Source organism: Pristiophorus japonicus, chromosome 1, assembly GCF_044704955.1.
Source record: "Pristiophorus japonicus isolate sPriJap1 chromosome 1, sPriJap1.hap1, whole genome shotgun sequence".
Classification (NCBI taxonomy): Eukaryota; Metazoa; Chordata; class Chondrichthyes; family Pristiophoridae; genus Pristiophorus; species Pristiophorus japonicus.
The window spans coordinates 274,714,894-274,734,465 of record NC_091977.1 but is presented as its reverse complement, the minus strand read 5'-3'; the positions used below and the strand labels follow the sequence as shown (position 1 = coordinate 274,734,465).

Sequence of the window (19,572 nt, the reverse complement as noted above, 5' to 3'; positions counted from 1 at the left end):
GACACTGTTAACGCTGGCCGCTGTCTGAGCTCAACACTGTTAACGCTGGCCACTGTCTGACATCGATATTGTTAATGCTGGCCACTGTCTGAACTCGACACTGTTAACGCTGGCCACTGTCTGAACTCGACACTGTTAATACTGGCCACTGTCTGAACTCGACTCTATTAATGCTGGCCACTGTCTGAACTCGATACTGTTCACGCTGGCCACTGTCTGAACTCAACACTGTTAACGCTGCCACTGTCTGAGCTCGACAGTGTTAATGCTGGCCACTGTCTGAGCTCGACACTGTTAACGCTGGCCACTGTCTGAACTCAACACTGTTAACGCAGGGTACTGTCTGAACTCGACACTGTTAACGCTGGCCACTGTCTGAACTCAACACTGTTAAAGCTGGCCACTGTCTGAACTTGACAGCTTTAACGCTGGCCACTGTCAGAACTCGACAGTGTTAACGCTTTCCACTGTCTGAACTCGACACTGTTAACGCTGGCCACTGTCTGAACTCGACAGTGTTAACGCTGGCCACTCTCTGAAATCGACACTGTTAATGCTGGCCACTGTCTGAACTCGACACTGTTAACGCTGGCCACTGTCTGAACTCGACACTGTTAACGCTGGCCACTGTTTGAACTCGACACTGTTAACGCTGGCCACAGTCTGAACACAACAGTGTTGACGCTGGCCACTGTCTGAACTCGACACTGTTAAAGCTGGTCACTGTCTGAACTCGACACTGTTAAAGCTGGCCACTGTCTGAACTCGACACTGTAAACACTGGCCAGTGTCTGAGCTCGACAGTGTTAACGCAGGGCACTGTCTGAACTCGACACTGTTAACGCTGGCCACTGTCTGAACTCGACACTGTTAACGCTGCCACTGTCTGAGCTCGACAGTGTTAATGCTGGCCACTGTCTGAGCTCGACAGTGATAACGCTGGCCACTGTCTGAGCTCGACAGTGTTAACGCTGGCCACTGTCTGAACTCGACACTGTTAACGCTAGCCACTGTCTGAACTCGACACTGTAAACACTGGCCACTGTATGAATTCGACACGGTTAACACTCGCCAGTTTGGGCTCGACAGTATTAATGCTGGCCACTGTATGAACTCGACACTGTTAACGCTGGCCGCTGTCTGAGCTCAACACTGTTAACGCAGGGCACTGTCTGAACTCGACACTGTTAACGCTGGCCACTGTCTGAACTCGACACTGTTAACGCTGGCCACTGTCTGAACTCGACACTGTTAATACTGGCCACTGTCTGAACTCGACTCTGTTAATGCTGGCCACTGTCTGAACTCGATACTGTTCACGCTGGCCACTGTCTGAACTCAACACTGTTAACGCTGGCCACTGTTTGAACTCGACAGCGTTAACGCTGGCCACTGTCAGAACTCGACACTGTTAACGCTGGCCACTGTCTCAACTCAACACTGTTAACGCAGGGCACTGTCTGAACTCGACACTGTTAACGCTGGCCACTGTCTGAACTCGACACTGTTAACGCTGCCACTGTCTGAACTCGACACTGTAAACACTGGCCACTGTATGAATTCGACACTGTTAACACTCGCCAGTGTCTGAGATCGACAGTGTTAATGCTGGCCACTGTCTGAACTCGACACTGTTAACGCTGGCCACTGTCTGAACACAACACTGTTAACGCTGGCCACTGTCTGAACTCGACAGCGTTAATGCTGGCCACTGTCTGAACACGACACTGTTAACACTGGCCACTGTCTGAACTCGACACTGTTAATACTGGCCACTGTCTGAACTCGACTCTGTTAATGCTGGCCACTGTCTGAACTCAACACTGTTAACGCTGGCCACTGTCTGAACTTGACAGCTTTAACGCTGGCCATTGTCAGAACTCGACACTGTTAACGCTGGCCACTGTCTGAACTCGACACTGTTAATGCTCGCCACTCTCTGAAATCGACACTGTTAACGCTGGCCACTGTCTGAACTCGACACTGTTAACGCTGGCCACTGTCTGAACTCGACACTGTTAACGCTGGCCACTGTTTGAACTCTACACTGTTAACGCTGGCCACTGTCTGAACTCGACACTGTTAACGCTGGCCACTGTCTGAACTCGACTCTGTTAACGCTGGCCACTGTCTGAGCTCGACACAGTTAAGGCTGGCCACTTTCTGAGCTCAACAGTGTTAACGATGGCCACAATCTGAACTCGACAGTGTTAATGCTGGCCACTGTCTGAACTCGACTCTGTTAACGCTGGCCACTTGCTGAGCTCGACAGTGTTAACGCTGGCCACAATCTGAACTCGACAGTGTTAATGCTGGCCACTGTCTGAACTCGACACTGTTAACGCTGGACACTGTCATGACTTGACACTGTTAACGCTGGCCACTGTCTGAGCTCGACAGTGTTAATGCTGGCCATAGTCTGAACTCGACACTGATAACGCTGGCCACTGTCTAAACTCAACACTGTTAACGCAGGGCACTGTCTGAACAAGACACTGTTAACGCTGGCCACTGTCTGAACTCGATACTGTTAACGCTGGCCACTGTCTGAACTCGACACTGTTAACGCTGGCCACTGTCTGAACTCGACACTGTTAACGCTGGCCACTGTCTGAACGCGACACTGTTAACGCTGGCCACTGTCTGAACTCGACAGTGTTAATACTGGCCACTGTCTGAACTCGACTCTGTTAATGCTGGCCACTGTCTGAGCTCGATACTGTTCACGCTGGCCACTGTCTGAACTCAACACTGTTAACGCTGGCCACTGTCTGAACTCGACAGCTTTAACGCTGGCCACTGTCAGAACTCGACACTGTTGACGCTTGCCACTTTCTGAGCTCGACTCTGTTAACGCTGGCCACTGTCTGAACTCGACACTGTTAACGCTGGCCACTGTCATGACTTGACACTGTTAACGCTGGCCACTGTCTGAACTCGACAGTGTTAATCCTGGCCACTGTCTGAACTCTATACTGTTCACGCTGGCCACAGTCTGAACTCGACAGTGTTAACGATGGCCACTGTCTGAACTCGACGCTGTTAACGCTGGCCACTGTCTGAACTCGACACTGTTAACGCTGGCCACTGTCTGAGCTCGACACTGTTAACGCTGGCCAGTGTCTGAGCTCGACAGTGTTAACGCTGGTCACTGTCTGAACTCGACAGTGTTAATGCTGGCCACTGTCTGAACTCGACACTGTTAACGCTGGCCACTGTCTGAACTCAACACTGTTAACGCAGGGTACTGTCTGAACTCGACACTGTTAACGCTGGCCACTGTCTGAACTCAACACTGTTAAAGCTGGCCACTGTCTGAACTTGACAGCTTTGACGCTGGCCACTGTCAGAACTCGACACTGTTAATGCTTGCCACTGTCTGAACTCGACTCTGTTAATGCTGGCCACTGTCTGAGCTCGATACTGTTCACGCTGGCCACTGTCTGAACTCAACACTGTTAAAGCTGGCCACTGTCTGAACTTGACAGCTTTAACGCTGGCCACTGTCAGAACTCGACAGTGTTAACGCTTTCCACTGTCTGAACTCGGCACTGTAAACACTGGCCAGTGTCTGAGCTCGACAGTGTTAATGCTGGCCACTGTCTGAACTCGACACTGTTAACGCTGGCCACAGTCTGAACTCAACACTGTTAACGCTAGCCACTGTCTGAACTCGACACTGTAAACACTGGCCACTGTATGAATTCGACACGGTTAACACTCGCCAGTTTGGGCTCGACAGTATTAATGCTGGCCACTGTATGAACTCAACACTGTTAACGCTGGCCACTGTCTGAGCTCAACACTGTTAACGCAGGGCACTGTCTGAACTCGACACTGTTAACGCTGGCCACTGTCTGAACTCGACACTGTTAACGCTGCCACTGTCTGAGCTCGACAGTGTTAATGCTGGCTACTGTCTGAGCTCGACAGTGATAACGCTGGCCACTGTCTGAGCTCGACAGTGTTAACACTGGCCACTGTCTGAACTCGACACTGTTAACGCTAGCCACTGTCTGAACTCGACACTGTAAACACTGGCCACTGTATGAATTCGACACTGTTAACACTCGCCAGTGTCTGAGCTCGACAGTGTTAATGCTGGCCACTGTCTGAACTCGACAGCGTTAACGCTGGCCACTGTCTGAACACGACACTGTTAACACTGGCCACTGTCTGAACTCGACACTGTTAATACTGGCCACTGTCTGAACTCGACTCTGTTAATGCTGGCCACTGTCTGAACTCGATACTGTTCACGCTGGCCACTGTCTGAACTCAACACTGTTAACGCTGGCCACTGTTTGAACTCGACAGCGTTAACGCTGGCCACTGTCTCAACTCAACACTGTTGACGCAGGGCACTGTCTGAACTCGACACTGTTAACGCTGGCCACTGTCTGAACTCGACACTGTTAACGCTGCCACTGTCTGAGCTCGGCAGTGTTAATGCTGGCCACTGTCTGAGCTCGACAGTGATAACGCTGGCCACTGTCTGAGCTCGACAGTGTTAACACTGGCCACTGTCTGAACTCGACACTGTTAACGCTAGCCACTGTCTGAACTCGACACTGTAAACACTGGCCACTGTATGAATTCGACACTGCTAACACTCGCCAGTGTCTGAGCTCGACAGTGTTAATGCTGGCCACTGTCTGAACTCGACACTGTTAACGCTGGCCACTGTCTGAACTCAACCCTGTTAACGCAGGGCACTGTCTGAACTCGACACTGTTAACGCTGGCCACTGTCTGAACTCGACAGCGTTAACGCTGGCCACTGTCTGAACACGACACTGTTAACACTGGCCACTGTCTGAACTCGACACTGTTAATACTGGCCACTGTCTGAACTCGACTCTGTTAATGCTGGCCACTGTCTGAACTCGATACTGTTCACGCTGGCCACTGTCTGAACTCAACACTGTTAACGCTGGCCCCTGTCAGAACTCGACACTGTTAATGCTGGCCAGTGTCTGAACTCAACACTGTTAATGCTGGCCACTGATTGAACTCTACACTGTTAATGCTGGTCACTGTCTGAAATTGACACTGTTAACGTTGGCCACTGTCTGAACTCGACACTGTTAATGCTGGCCAGTGTCTGAACTCAACACTGTTAATGCTGGCCACTGATTGAACTCTACACTGTTAACGCTGGCCACGGTCTGAACTCGACAGTGTTAACGCTGGCCATTGTCTGATCTCGACACTGTTAACGCTGGCCACTGTCTGAACTCGACACTGTTAACGCTGGCCACTGTCTGAACTCAACACTGTTAACGCAGGGTACTGTCTGAACTCGACACTGTTAACGCTGGCCACTGTCTGAACTCGATACTGTTAACGCTGGCCACTGTCTGAACTCGACACTGTTAATGCTGGCCACTGTCTGAACTCGACACTCTTAACGCTGGCCACTGTCTGAACGCGACACTGTTAATGCTTGCCACTGTCTGAACTCGACACTGTTAATGCTCGCCACTGTCTGAACTCGACACTGTTAATACTGGCCACTGTCTGAACTCAACCCTATTCATGCTGGCCACTGTCTGAGCTCAATACTGTTCACGCTGGCCACTGTCTGAACTCAACACTGTTAAAGCTGGCCACTGTCTGAACTTGACAGCTTTAACGCTGGCCACTGTCAGAACTCGACACTGTTAACGCTTGCCACTGTCTGAACTCGACTCTGTTAATGCTGGCCACTGTATTAGCTCGATACTGTTCACGCTGACCACTGTCTGAACTCAACACTGTTAAAGTTGGCCACTGTCTGAACTTGACAGCTTTAACGCTGGCCACTGTCAGAACTCGATACTGTTAACGCTTGCCACTGTCTGAACTCGACACTGTTAATGCTCGCCACTGTCTGAACTCGACACTGTTAACGCTGGCCACTGTCTGAACTCGACAGTGTTAATGCTGGCCACTCTCTGAAATCGACACTGTTAATGCTGGCCACTGTCTGAACTCGACACTGTTAACGCTGGCCACTGTCTGAACTCGACACTGTTAACGCTGGCCACTGTTTGAACTCGACACTGTTAACGCTGGCCACAGTCTGAACTCGACAGTGTTGACGCTGGCCACTGTCTGAACTCGACACTGTTCATGCTGGTCACTGTCTGAACTCGACACTGTTAAAGCTTGCCACTGTCTGAACTAGACACTGTAAACACTGGCCAGTGTCTGAGCTCGACAGTGTTAATGCTGGCCACTGTCTGAACTCGACACTGTTAACGCTGGCCACAGTCTGAACTCAACACTGTTAACGCTGGCCACTGTCTGAGCTCGACAGTGTTAACGCTGGCCACTGTCTGAACTCGACACTGTTAATGCTAGCCACTGTCTGAACTCGACACTGTAAACACTGCCCACTGTATGAATTCGACACTGTTAACAGTCGCCAGTGTCTGAGCTCGACAGTATTAATGCTGGCCACTGTATGAACTCGACACTGTTAACGCTGGCCACTGTCTGAACTCAACACTGTTAACGCTGGCCACTGTCTGACATCGACATTGTTAATGCTGGCCACTGTCTGAACTCGACACTGTTAACGCTGGCCACTGTCTGAACTCGACACTGTTAACACTGGCCACTGTCTGAACTCGACACTGTTAATACTGGCCACTGTCTGAACTCGACTCTGTTAATGCTGGCCACTGTCTGAACTCGATACTGTTCACGCTGGCCACTGTCTGAACTCAACACTGTTAACGCTGGCCACTGTTTGAACTCGACAGCGTTAACACTGGCCACTGTCAGAACTTGACACTGTTAACGCTGGCCACTGTCTGAACTCAACACTGTTAATGCAGGGCACTGTCTGAACTCGACACTGTTAACGCTGGCCACTGTCTGAACTCGACACTGTTAACGCTGGCCACTGTCTGAACTCAACACTGTTAATGCAGGGCACTGTCTGAACTCGACACTGTTAACGCTGGCCACTGTCTGAACTCGACACTGTTAACGCTGCCACTGTCTGAGCTCGACAGTGTTAATGCTGGCCACTGTCTGAACTCGACACTGTTAACGCTGGCCACTGTCTGAACTCAACACTGTTAACGCAGGGCAATGTCTGAACTCGACACTGTTAACGCTGGTCACTGTCTGAAGTCGACACTGTTAACACTGGCCACTGTCTGAACTCGACACCGTTAATACTGGCCACTGTCTGAACTCAACTCTGTTAATGCTGGCCACTGTCTGAACTCGATACTGTTCACGCTGGCCACTGTCTGAACTCAACACTGTTAATGCTGGCCACTGTCTGAACTAGACAGCGTTAACGCTGGCCACTGTCAGAACTCGACACTGTTAACGCTGGCCACTGTCTGAACTCGACACTGTTAATGCTGGCCACTGTCTGAACTCAACACTGTTAATGCTGGCCACTGATTGAACTTGACACTGTTAATGCTGGTCACTGTCTGAAATTAACACTGTTAACGCTGGCCACTGTCTGATCTTGACATTGTTAACGCTGCCACTGTCTGAGCTCGACATTGATAACGCTGGCCACTGCCTGAGCTCGACAGTGTTCACGCTGGCCACTGTCTGAACTCGACACTGTTAACGCTGGCCATTGTCTGAACTCGACACTGTTAATGCTGAGCACTGTCTGAACTCGACAGAGTATACCCTGTCCACTGTCTGAACTCGACACTATTAATGCTGGCCACTGTCTGAGCTCGACACTGTTAATGCTGTCCATTGTCTGAACATAACACTGTCAACGCTGGCCACTGTCTGAACTAGACAGTGTTAACACTGACCACTGTCTGAGCTCGACAGTGTTAATGCTGGCCACTGTCTGAACTCAACACTGTTAACGCTGGCCACTGTCTGAGCTCGACAGTGTTTATGCTGGCCACTGTCTGAGCTCGACAGTGTTAATGCTGGCCACTGTCTGAACTCGACACTGTTAACGCTGGCCACTGTCTGAACTCGAAAGTGTTAACGCTGGCCACTGTTAGAACTCGACAGTGTTAACGCTGTCCACTGTCTGAACTCGGCACTGTTAACGCTGGCCACTGTTTGAACTCGACACTGTTAACGCTGGCCACTGTCTGAACTCGAAAGTGTTAACGCTGGCCACTGTCTGAACTCGACAGTGTTAACGCTGTCCACTGTCTGAACTCGATACTGTTTACGCTGGCCACTGTCTGAACTCGACAGTGTTAACGCTGGCCACTGTCTGAACTCGATGCTGTTAACGCTGGCCACTTTCTGAACTCGACACTGTTAACGCTGGCCACTCTCTCAACGCGACACTGTTAACGCTGTCCACTGTATGAGCTCGACAGTGTTAACGCTGGCCACTGTCTGAACTCGACGCTGTTAACGCTGGCCACTGTCTGAACTCGACACTGTTAACGCTGGCCACTGTCTGAGCTCGACAGTGTTAACGCTGGCCACTGTCTGAACTCGACAGTGTTAATGCTGGCCACTGTCTGAACTCGACAGTGTTAATGCTGCCCACTGTTTGAACTCGACAGTGTTAACGCTGTCCACTTTCCGAACCTGGGACTGTTAGCACTATGTGTTATCTGAACTCAGGATAGCATTGTGCATCTTCTGAATTTAGGAATATAAAGAGCTTCAGCGCAGTATTTCATGTCTATTGCCTGACTGCCATTGACTGCATTAAATTGCACATTCCAGGCAGAGTGCTGGCTGAGTGTGTCCAATTACCCGCCACCGCACCCCCCCGCCCCTACCCCCCGCACTTACCTGCGTTGTCTGAGCAGTTGTAGACTAGTCAACACATTGGTGGCAGAAAACACAGCCATTTGGGACACAATGATACTCGATGACGGCATGACAGGAAGTACATTTCTTTGAGGTGGGAATGCTCCTGGAAGCTATTCATAGAATCTTAGAATGATACAGGCGATTCGGCCATCCGTGTCTGTGTCAGTTCTTTGGTAAAACTATCCAATTAATCCCATTCCCCTGCTCTTTCCACATAGCCCTGCCATTTCTTTCCCTGGAAGTATTTATCCAATCCTCTTTGGAAAGTGACTATTGAACTTGCTTCCACCACCCATTCAGGCAGTGCATTCCAAATCATAACTCACTGTGTTAAAGAAATGTTTCCTAATGTGGCTGCTGGTTCTGTTGTCAATTACCTTAAATCTGTATACTCTGGCTACTGACCCTTCTGCCATTGGAAACAGTTTCTCCTTATTTACTCTATCAAAACTATTTATGATTTTGAACACTTCTATCAAATCTCCCCTTAACCATCTCTGTTTTAAGAAGAACAACCCCAGCTTCTCCAGTCTATCCACATAACTGAGGTCCTTCATCCCTGGAACCATTCTAATATTTCTCTTCTCTACCCTCTCCAAACTCTTGACAACCTTCCTAAAGTCTGGTGCCTAGGACTGAAAACAATACTGCAGCTCAGGCCTAACCAGTGTTTTATAAAGGCTTAGAATAATGTCCTTGCTTTTGTACTCTATTGCTCTATTATTAAAGCCAAGGATCAACATTTAGGAAGGATCGGCAGAGAGGAAAAGGAGGTGGGGTGGCGTTGCTGGTTAAAGAGGAAATTAATGCAATAGTCAGGAGGGACGTTAGCCTGGATGATGTGGAATCGGTATGGGTGGCGCTATGGAATACCAAAGGGCAGAAAACACTAGTGGGAGTTGTGTACAGACCACCAAACAGTAGTAGTGAGGTTGGGGACAGCATCAAACAAGAAATAAGGGACGTGTGCAATAAAGGTACAGCAGTTATCATGGGCGACTTTAATCTACATATTGATTGGGCTAACCAAACTGGTAGTAATGCGGTGGAGGAGGATTTCCTGGAGTGTATTAGGGATGGTTTCCTCGACCAATATCTCGAGGAACCAACTAGAAAGCTGGCCATCCTAGACTGGGTGATGTGTAATGAGAAGAGACTAATTAGCAATCATGTTGTGCGAGGCCCCTTGGGGAAGAGTGACCATAATACGGTAGAATTCTTTATTAAGAGTGACACAGTTAATTAGGGTCCTGAACTTAAGGAAAGGTAACTTCGATGGTATGAGGCATGAATTGGCTAGAATAGACTGGCAAAGGATACTTAAAGGGTTGACGGTGGATAAGCAATGGCAAACATTTAAAGATCACATGGATGAACTTCAGCAATTGTACATCCCTGTCTGGAGTAAAAATAAAACGGGGAAGGTGCCTCAACGGTGGCTAACAAGGGAAATTAAGGATAGTGTTAAAACCAAGGAAGAGGCATATAAATTGGCTAGAAAAAGTAACAAACCTGAGGACTGGGAGAAATTTAGAATTCAACAGAGGAGGACTAAGGGTTTAATTAAGAGGGAGAAAAGAGAGTATGAGAGGAAACTTGCAGGGAACATAAAAACTGACTGCAAAAGCTTCTATAAATATGTGAAGAGAAAAAGATTAGTGAAGACAAATGTAGGTCACTTGCAGTCGGATTTAGGTGAATTTATAATGGGGAACAAAGAAATGGAGACCAATTGAACCAATACTTTGGTTCTGTCTTCACGAAGGAAGACATGAATAACCTTCCAAATGTACTAGGGGACAGTGGGCCTAGTGAGAAGGAGGAACTGAAGGATATTCTTATTAGGCGGGAAATTGTGTTAGGAAAATTGATGGGATTGAAGGCTGATAAATCCCAGGGGCCTGATAGTCTACATCACAGGTTACTTAAGGAAGTGGCCCTCGAAATAGTGGATGCATTGGTGATCATTTTCCAACAGTCCATCGACTCTGGATCAGTTCCTATGGACTGGAGGATAGCTAATGTAACACCACTTTTTTAAAAAGGAGGGAGAGAGAAAACAGGTAATTATAGACCGGTTAGCCTGACATCAGTAGTGGGGAAATTGTTGGAATCAATCATTAAAGATGAAATAGCAGTGCATTTGGAAAGCAGTGACAGGATCGATCCAAGTCAGCATGGATTTATGAAAGGGAAATCATGCTTGACGAATCTTCTGGATTTTTTGAGGATGTAACGAGCAGAGTGGACAAGGGAGAACCAGTGGATGTGGTGTATTTGGACTTTCAAAAGGCTTTCGACAAGGTCCCACACAAGAGATTGGTGTGCAAAGTCAAAGCGTATGGTATTGGGGGTAATGTACTGACGTGGATAGAGAACTGGTTGGCAGACAGGAAGCAGAGAGTCGGGATAAACGGGTCCTTTTCAGAATGGCAGGCAGTGATTAGTGGAGTGCCGCAGGGCTCAGTGCTGGGACCCCAGCTCTTTACAATATACATTAACGATTTAGATGAAGGAATTGAGTGTAATATCTCCAAGTTTGCAGATGACACTAAACTGGGTGGTGGTGTGAGCTGTGAGGGGGACGCTAAGAGGCTGCAGGGTGACTTGGACAGGTTAGGTGAGCGGGCAAATGCATGGCAGATGCAGTATAATGTGGATAAATGTGAGGTTATCCATTTTGGGAGCTAAAACACGAAGGCAGAATATTACCTGAATGGTGGCAGATTAGGAAAAGGGGAGGTGCAACGAGACCTGGGTGTCATGGTTCATCAGTCACTGAAAGTGGGCATGCAGGTACAGCAGGCGGTGAAGAAGGCAAATGGTATGTTGGCCTTCATAGCTAGGGGATTTGAGTACAGGAGCAGGGAGGTCTTACTGCAGTTGTACAGGACCTTAGTGAGGCCTCACCTCGAATATTGTGTTCAGTTTTGGTCTCCTAATCTGAGGAAGGACGTTCTTGCTATTGAGGGAGTGCAGCGAAGGTTCACCAGACTGATTCCAGGGATGGCTGGCCTGTCATATGAGGAGAGACTGGATCAACTGCGTCTTTATTCACTGGAGTTTCGAATGATGAGAGGGGATCTCATAGAAACGTCTAAAATTCTGATGGGGCTGAACAGGTTAGATGCGGGACGAATGTTCCCGATGTTGGGGAAGTCCAGAACCAGGGGACATAGTCTTCGGATAAGTGGTAGGCCATTTAGGACTGAGATGAGGAGAAACTTCTTCACTCAGAGTTGTTAACCTGTGGAATTCCCTGCCGCAGAGAGTTATTGATGCCAGTTCATTGGATATATTCAAGAGGGAGTTAGATATGGCCCTTACGGCTAAGGGGATCAAGGGGTATGGAGAGAAAGCAGGAAAGGTGTACTGAGGGAATGATCAGCCATGATTTTATTGAATGGTGGTGCAGGCTCGAAGGGCCGAATGGCCTACTCCTGCACCTATTTTCTATGTTTCTATGGATCCCATATGCTTTTTGAACAGCCTTCGCAACATGTCCTGCCACCCTCAAAGATTTGTGTACATACACCCCCAGGTCTCTGTTCCTGCACCCCCTTTAAAATTAGACCATTTAATTCTTATTGCCTCTCATCTTTCTTCCTACCAAAATGTGTCACCTCACATTTCCCTTCCAGCTGAGGGCGTACTTTACAGCGACAGAGCACAAGCTGGCCTCGAAGCAGTGCCACTTGTCCACTGAAGGCAGCTGAGCTGCTTGGCCAACAGGAACATACTGCGGTTGCTGGAAATCTGAAATAACAACAGAACTGGCTGGAAAACACTCAGCAGGGCAGACAACATCTGTGGAGAGAGAAACAGAGTTCACGTTTCAGATCGATGACCTTTTGTCAGAACTCAAGCAGCAGGTTATCAAGCTGAAATGTTAAATCTCTTTCTCTCTCCATAGATGTTGGCTGACCTGCTGAGTATTTTCAGCATTTTCTGTGTTTTGTTTTAATATAATATACACAGGTGATGGCGTAAAACCCGACATTAAATTGTTCGATTTTAAAAAAACAGGAAGTAAGGCAATGGCTTAGAAATTCCTCAGTGTAGCGCCAGCAGTTAGGCCGGCTTTGTTGAACAAATGGTGGCCACCTTGCTTCCAGCGCGGGACATGGCGTTATCAGCGCTGGCCTCTCAAACCTAAATGAACAGATCGTGACATCAATCGGCATGCAATGCCTGATATGACACTGTCAGACGTTCTCGTCGTAACACTGGGTCTTAAGTACACACAGAAAAATGTGCCTGAAGCAGTCTTGCAGAGAGGCTGTCAGTGCTTCTTAAAGGGACACACATCTTTCATGTAAGTTTGGGTTTCAGCTTTTAGATTTTTTTTTGTATTTTATTGAAGTAGTGGCTTGGTACAATACATTTAAATGTTCTTAAAATGTGCAGGGAGTGCTGCTGGATGCTTGCAAGGCTTTGGATGGTAAAGGAAGGCCTCTGAGAAAACAGAAAATACTGAAAATATTCAGCAGATCAGGCAGCATCTATGGAGAGAGAAAAGCAGAGTTCACATTCTTAGGTCGAGGTGCTGCCTGAGTATGCTCAGTATTTCCAACATTTTCTGCTTTTATTTCACAGTTACAGCATCCGCAGCATTTTGCTTCTGATAAGACCACTTGCTCCCAGTCCTGGGGGGGGCACACGGAGATGAAGCAGAGGCAGCAAAGGTGACAAGCTGCTCGCAGAGGGAAGAGGAGGAAGCAGAAGAGGAAGATGCAGGAGAGGAGGAAGCAGAAGGAAGGAGACAACCCAGACAGCCCCTTTCTGGCCGGGATATCCGGGATGGAATCATCCACCTGCAGTACCAGTGAACACAACTTCAATTCCCCTTTCAACATTTGTCCCATACGTTAGCTTCCCTCTGTTACTGACCATCACAGCGTCCTCTTGGCCACAATACTGAAATAAAAGCCACCACAAAGCAAACCTTTCAATCTAACTTTATCCATACATGCAGCCAATGTGACATCAAGAAATCATAAATCACCCTTGTGCATTCCCTTAGTGACTGTCTTGTGTGTGCCTTTTCCTGATCTAGTGCACCTCTGAAGTGCTACCTCAGTGGCTACAGCATTGCTGGTGGAAGATTGCTGACTTTCAGTGGGGGACACCGCAGATGACCTTGCAGGACAACCTCAAGGAGCTGGTGGCTGGGAGTGTCAAATCGAGTGATAGTGTTTCTTCTTTTTCACTTTCCCTCTTCTTGTTGACCTACTGGATGGGCAGGCTGTATTTGTTGGGTGTGTGAAATGAAGAAGGCACAAGGGTGGAGTTGCAGTGAGGGAAGGGCGGGAAAGCAAGAGGTGCATGCTTACACCATGCGCAGCTTGTATAACAAAAGAGATTGTGGGATGAGGAGGAAGTGAGATGTGAGAAGGAGGATAACGTATGAGGATACCAGCATCTTGCATTCTTTCAGCCCTGCTGCTGGCCAAGGGCTCATTCATGTCCCTGCCAAGAATGGCCAGCACCATATCCTCCATGGGGTGAGGTGAAGCTAGGAATGGGAGGTGTGCCTCGTGTTTGGTACAGATTGTAGGTAGGTGAATGATTGGGGGAGGGAGGGAGAGTCATGCATTGAGCAGTGTGTAAGGCTAGTGGTGAACTTCGCAGGAGATGGCTTTTGAAGATACATTCACTGGCCTTGACCAATGGTCTGAGGTCATGAAACTTCTTTGGGCACTGGAGCCAGGTGGTGGGGGTGACACTGCTAGCAGTGCTGGCCTCAATGATCTTGTCCCACATCGTTCTTTTTGGAGGGCCTCCTGGCCCCCTGTGAGTAGAGGACCTCTCTTCCACTGTTGAACCACTGTTCAAAGCTGGAGTGCTGCGTGCGAGACCCTTGGTGCCTCTTCCCTGGCTTGTTGAGCCATTTGTGTTAGCGCTGAAGCACTTTTACCATTTTTGTAGGTGCGGAAGGCAATTCAGCTTTCAGAGCTGAAGAGTGCCATTTGGGAATTATTTTTAACATTCATTTTTTTCAGAAGGTAGTTGAGCTAAAAACTGCCGATTTAAAAATAATTTAATTTTTTAAATTTTCGAAGGCAGTTCCCCTTTAAGGGCTCGAGACTGCTTTCTAAAATGACAGGCTAGATTCAAGGCAATGTTGCCTTGCTTCAGGGATGCTGCAGCCACGCTGAGAGCAACGCCTGAAAAAGCGCATTGACGGTATGTTCTGCGCTCTGATCACCAAAATAACAGAGTTGCCTGCGCTCCTTTTACAAATTAACCTTGCCTCGTGGTGTCACTGGCCGCTTCTCTGTTTTATCGGATTTCTAGGCCAATGAACTTATCACAATAAAAATATTTATCATTTTTACCAACGAATCGTGAATTTCTTAGGATAGTAGTGTCCCTACCATGCTGCCAGCTACAATCAGAAAACTCAACACATCAAGGAGCATCAGCACCACACTTATGCCATTTAGGAGAGGGAGGGGCCATTCAATTTTTTTTAATCAACAAATTAACAACTGGTTTATTGACTGGATCAAGGAATGTTGTTGACAAACAATGACTAATTTTTTAGTCTAAACAATTGACCTCCATTTTATATGGAGAATTGTTTCAATAAGAAATTCATCATCACAAAATTTGTCACTTTATAATAATTTCATATAAACAGCTCCATATAATAGCTATAAAACAAGAAATAGTCAGGTTTTTATTAATCCTGGCCTGGTGCTATTGCATAAAAATAACTAGATGTGTTAGACTTTACACAACTGAAACAGTAACATACCAAAGAGCCACTGTCAGTCACTCCTATACTGCCGTCAAAAGGTCCCCATGTTGTCCCACCAGGTATTTGTTGTCGACTGCGAATTCTTCGCTCTCCATTTTTCTGGAATATCTCAAGCTCACCTGGAGGAAAAGAAAAGGAGTCACTGTTAAAGTGGCAATCGGATGGACATGTGGTAAAACTGTTTCAGGATGACCACCTGGATACTTTTGACAGACCCGGTTGGCTTTACAAAATTGCTACCTGTTGCCAGTTTTAATTGGCATTTCATTGGTTGGTTTTCATACTGCATGTTGGAAGATTTCAACACAGAATATTAAAAAAGCCACAATATATGTTGTTTAAAGTTGTCAACCAATGACAACGTCAAAATCAACTATGTAGCTCCTCTACCAACCATTTGCCCAAATAAAGTACTTGTTGCCCTTAATTTACTTCTTCGGTTTTCAATTTGTCCTTTAGGGTTTTACAACACCCTAGGACAAACCATTGAAGGTTCAACAAAAAATGAATCTGGGAAGGCTTGATTCAGCTGTGTGCTGTATGTCCAAAGTAGAAATCAGCCCCAATATTCAATACAATTGGCCAAACATACTCTGGAAGGCCATAAGGATAAGCATCATGGAAAATGAAAAGACATGCAATAGAGAATGCTATTTATCTTGGAAGTTAGTCACATTATCAGACAGAGATTTACTCAGCACTCATTTTTGGAAAATTTGGATAATCTCTGTGTAAAATAATTGAGAGTCAAATTAAATGTTACAGAAGTAATTTCATAGGGCTCAAAATTGGCCAGGAGTTGCTCCGTTTTTTTTGGAGTATCTTAAAAATCCACATTTTGCATATTCAATTTGTGCCAGTTAGGATTTTTTTAGTTTAGTTTTTTTTTTCAAAACAGGGTGTTACCAGCCACTTACGTCAGTTTTGGCCATTTAGGCAACTTTGGCCAGCTAATAGTTACTCTAAACTAACTTAGGCCAGCGTATGTGGCCACTTGTGGCCGCTTGTGAAAACCCTTGCGGAGAGTTAAGAAATCAGTGGAGAGTTAAGAAATCAGCGCAGGTAGGTACATCAGAGGCCAGCAGAACTTAATGATTTGACTAAAGAATGTGAATAGGATCAAACAGCTATACAGGACATCATATGACAAACTTCGCAAAGTTAATTTACTATACAACAGAAGCAATCATGGAAGCTTAAACTACAAAAATAAAAGAAGTAAAAGATAGTTGAATTAAATTGCCTAATATCACAACTAATTTAAACAACTATTTGTTTGCAATGATTATACTGGGCCAAAATTGAGCCCATATTATTGAAATAAAGTCTACTTCAATAAATAAGATATTCTTTAGTGTTCCTCCGTCACTTATGTTCTTCTTTCACAATAGCACCAGGTAAATAGGCTTGCTAAATGGTCACCACTATTCAAAGAGACAAAACATATTTACATAATTTTTTCAAAATATCCAAATAGGAAATAGAAGTCCTACCCTACCTTCATCTTCAGCCCGGGAAGGCAGTGGGCTGGCCTGTGCGGTAGGCCACTTGGCCTGGGATAGGGGCGGGACGTACCAGCAGCCGGTATGATGATGATGATGATCAGGACCCACGCTGCAGCACGCACACTGAGAGGCTGGCGGCAGGGGCTACTGCGCATGCGTGCACACTCCAACGTGCATGTGCAGACGTCCCGGCACTGTTTTCAGTGCAGTACGCTGGCTCCGCCCCGACCCGACTGGCCACGCTGTGCAAAGACCTGGGAGAGGCTGGACAGTGGCCAAAGTGAGGACTGTTTTTTTTTTAGCACTTTTCAACGCAGAAAAGCGGCGCATCTCCGGTGAGTGTTCCGAAACAAAGGGTGGGCCAATTTTGAGCCCATTATCACTGGAATCTGACTACAAATGAAACACTCAGTTTTTTTAAGCTCCTATTGCACTTCCACTTTTGCACTGATGCAAAACATTTTTTGGAGTTCAAAAACACTCTTTGGGTTTCCCATTGTTTGATATGAAGGCAGGTTTAAAAAGAGCTCAGGTAATCAGTTGTACACATTTCAAACCTAGTACTGAGACTTTTTACTGTTGTCAGAAAGTGATTGTTGCGAAACATTAAAAAATAGCTGCCAAGGAGGACAGCTCTGTCCATGTAAGTAAATGTGCTGGACAGAGGAAAAGTCACAGTGAGGGACAGCCAGCAATATAACTCCTGTCTTGCTGACTGTGCTTTGCATTCTCCACTGTTAGACCAGGGGGTTGCACTTCTCCCAATCTCATAGAAACATAGAAACATCGAAACATAGAAAATAGGAGCAGGAGTAGGTCATTCGGCACTTCGAGCCTGCACTGCCATTCAATAAGATCATGGCTGTTCATTCCCTCAGCACCCCTTTCCTGCTTTCTCTCCATACCCCTTGATCCCCTTAGCCTTAAGGGCCATATCTAACACCCTTTTGAATATATCCAATGAACTGGCATCAACAACTCTCTGCGGCAGGGAATTCCATAGGTTAACAATTCTCTGAGTGAAGAAGTTTCTCCTCATCTCAGTCCTAAATGGCCTACCCCTTATCCGAAGAACATTCTTCCCGCATCTAACTTGTCCAATCCCGTCAGAATCTTGTATGTTTCTATGAGATCCCCTATCATCCTTCTAAACTCCAGTGAATAAAGGCCCAGTTGATGCAGTCTCTCCTCATATGACAGGCCAGCCATCCCTGGAATCAGTCTGGTGAACCTTCGCTGCACTCCCTCAATAGCAAGAACGTCCTTCCTCAGATTAGGAGACCAAAACTGAATACAATATTCGAGGTGAGGCCTCACTAAGGTCCTGTACAACTGCAGTAAGACCTCCCTGCTCCTATACTCAAATCCCCTAGCTATGAAGGCCAACATACCATTTGCCTTCTTCACCGCCTGCTGTACCTGCATGCCCACTTTCAGTGACTGATGAACCATGACACCCAGGTCTCGTTGAACCTCCCGTTTTCCTAATCTGTCGCCATTCAGATAAAATTCTGTCTTCGTGTTTTTGCCCCCAAAATGGATAACCTCACATTTATCCACATTATACTGCATCTGCCTTGCATTTGCCCACTCACCTAACCTGTTCAAGTCACCCTGCAGCCTCTCACAGCTCACACCGGCACCCAGTTTAGTGTCATCTGCAAACTTGGAGATATTACACTCAATTCCTTCATCTAAATCGTTAATGTATATTGTAAAGAGCTGGGGCCCCAGCACTGAGCCCTGCAGCACTCCACTAGTCACTGCCTGCCATTCTGAAAAGGACCCATTTATCCCGACTCTCTGCTTCCTGTCTGTCAACCAGTTCTATATCCACGTCAGTACATTACCCCCAATACCATGTGCTTTGATTTTGCACAACAATCTCTTGTGCGGAACCTTGTCAAAAGTCTTTTGAAAGTCCAAATACACCATATCTACTGGTTCTCCCTTGTTCACTCTGCTAGTTACATCCTCAAAAAATTCCAGAAGATTCGTCAAGCATTATTTCCCTTTCATAAATCCATTCTGACTTGGTCCGATCCTGTCACTGCTTTCCAAATGCATTGCAATTTCATCCTTAATGATTGAATCCAACATTTTCCCCACTACTGATGTCAGGCTAACTGGTCTATAATTACCCGTTTTCTCTCTCCCTCCATTTTTAAAAAGTGGTGTTACATTAGCTATCCTCCAGTCCATAGGAACTGATCCAGAGTCGATAGACTGTTGGAAAATGATCACCAATGCATCCACTATTTCTAGGGCCACTTCCTTAAGTAACCTGGGATGCAGACTATTGGGCCCCGGGGATTTATCGGCCTTCAATCCCATCAATTTCATAACACAATTTCCCGCCTAATAAGGATATCTTTCAGTTCCTCCATCTCACTAGACCCACTGTCCCCGAATACATTCGGAAGGTTATTTGTGTCTTCCTTCGTGAAGACAGAACAGAAGTATTGGTTCAATTGGTCTGCCATTTCTTTGTTCCCCATTATAAATTCACCTGATTCTGACTGCAAGGGACCTACATTTGTCT

At 46.8% G+C, this 19,572-nt stretch overlaps 1 protein-coding gene across 3 annotated transcripts in view; it reads right to left on the bottom strand.

Annotated features, from left to right (window-relative positions):
- zfpm2a (zinc finger protein, FOG family member 2a) overlaps positions 1–19,572 on the bottom strand; it is a 1,363,132-nt gene that overhangs the window by 665,433 nt on the left and 678,127 nt on the right. For all 3 annotated transcript variants that reach the window (XM_070888458.1, XM_070888457.1, XM_070888459.1), the window contains exon 4: positions 15,523–15,644. In XM_070888458.1, coding sequence (XP_070744559.1) covers positions 15,523–15,644 — 122 coding nt within the window. The remainder of the gene's footprint in view (positions 1–15,522; positions 15,645–19,572) is intronic.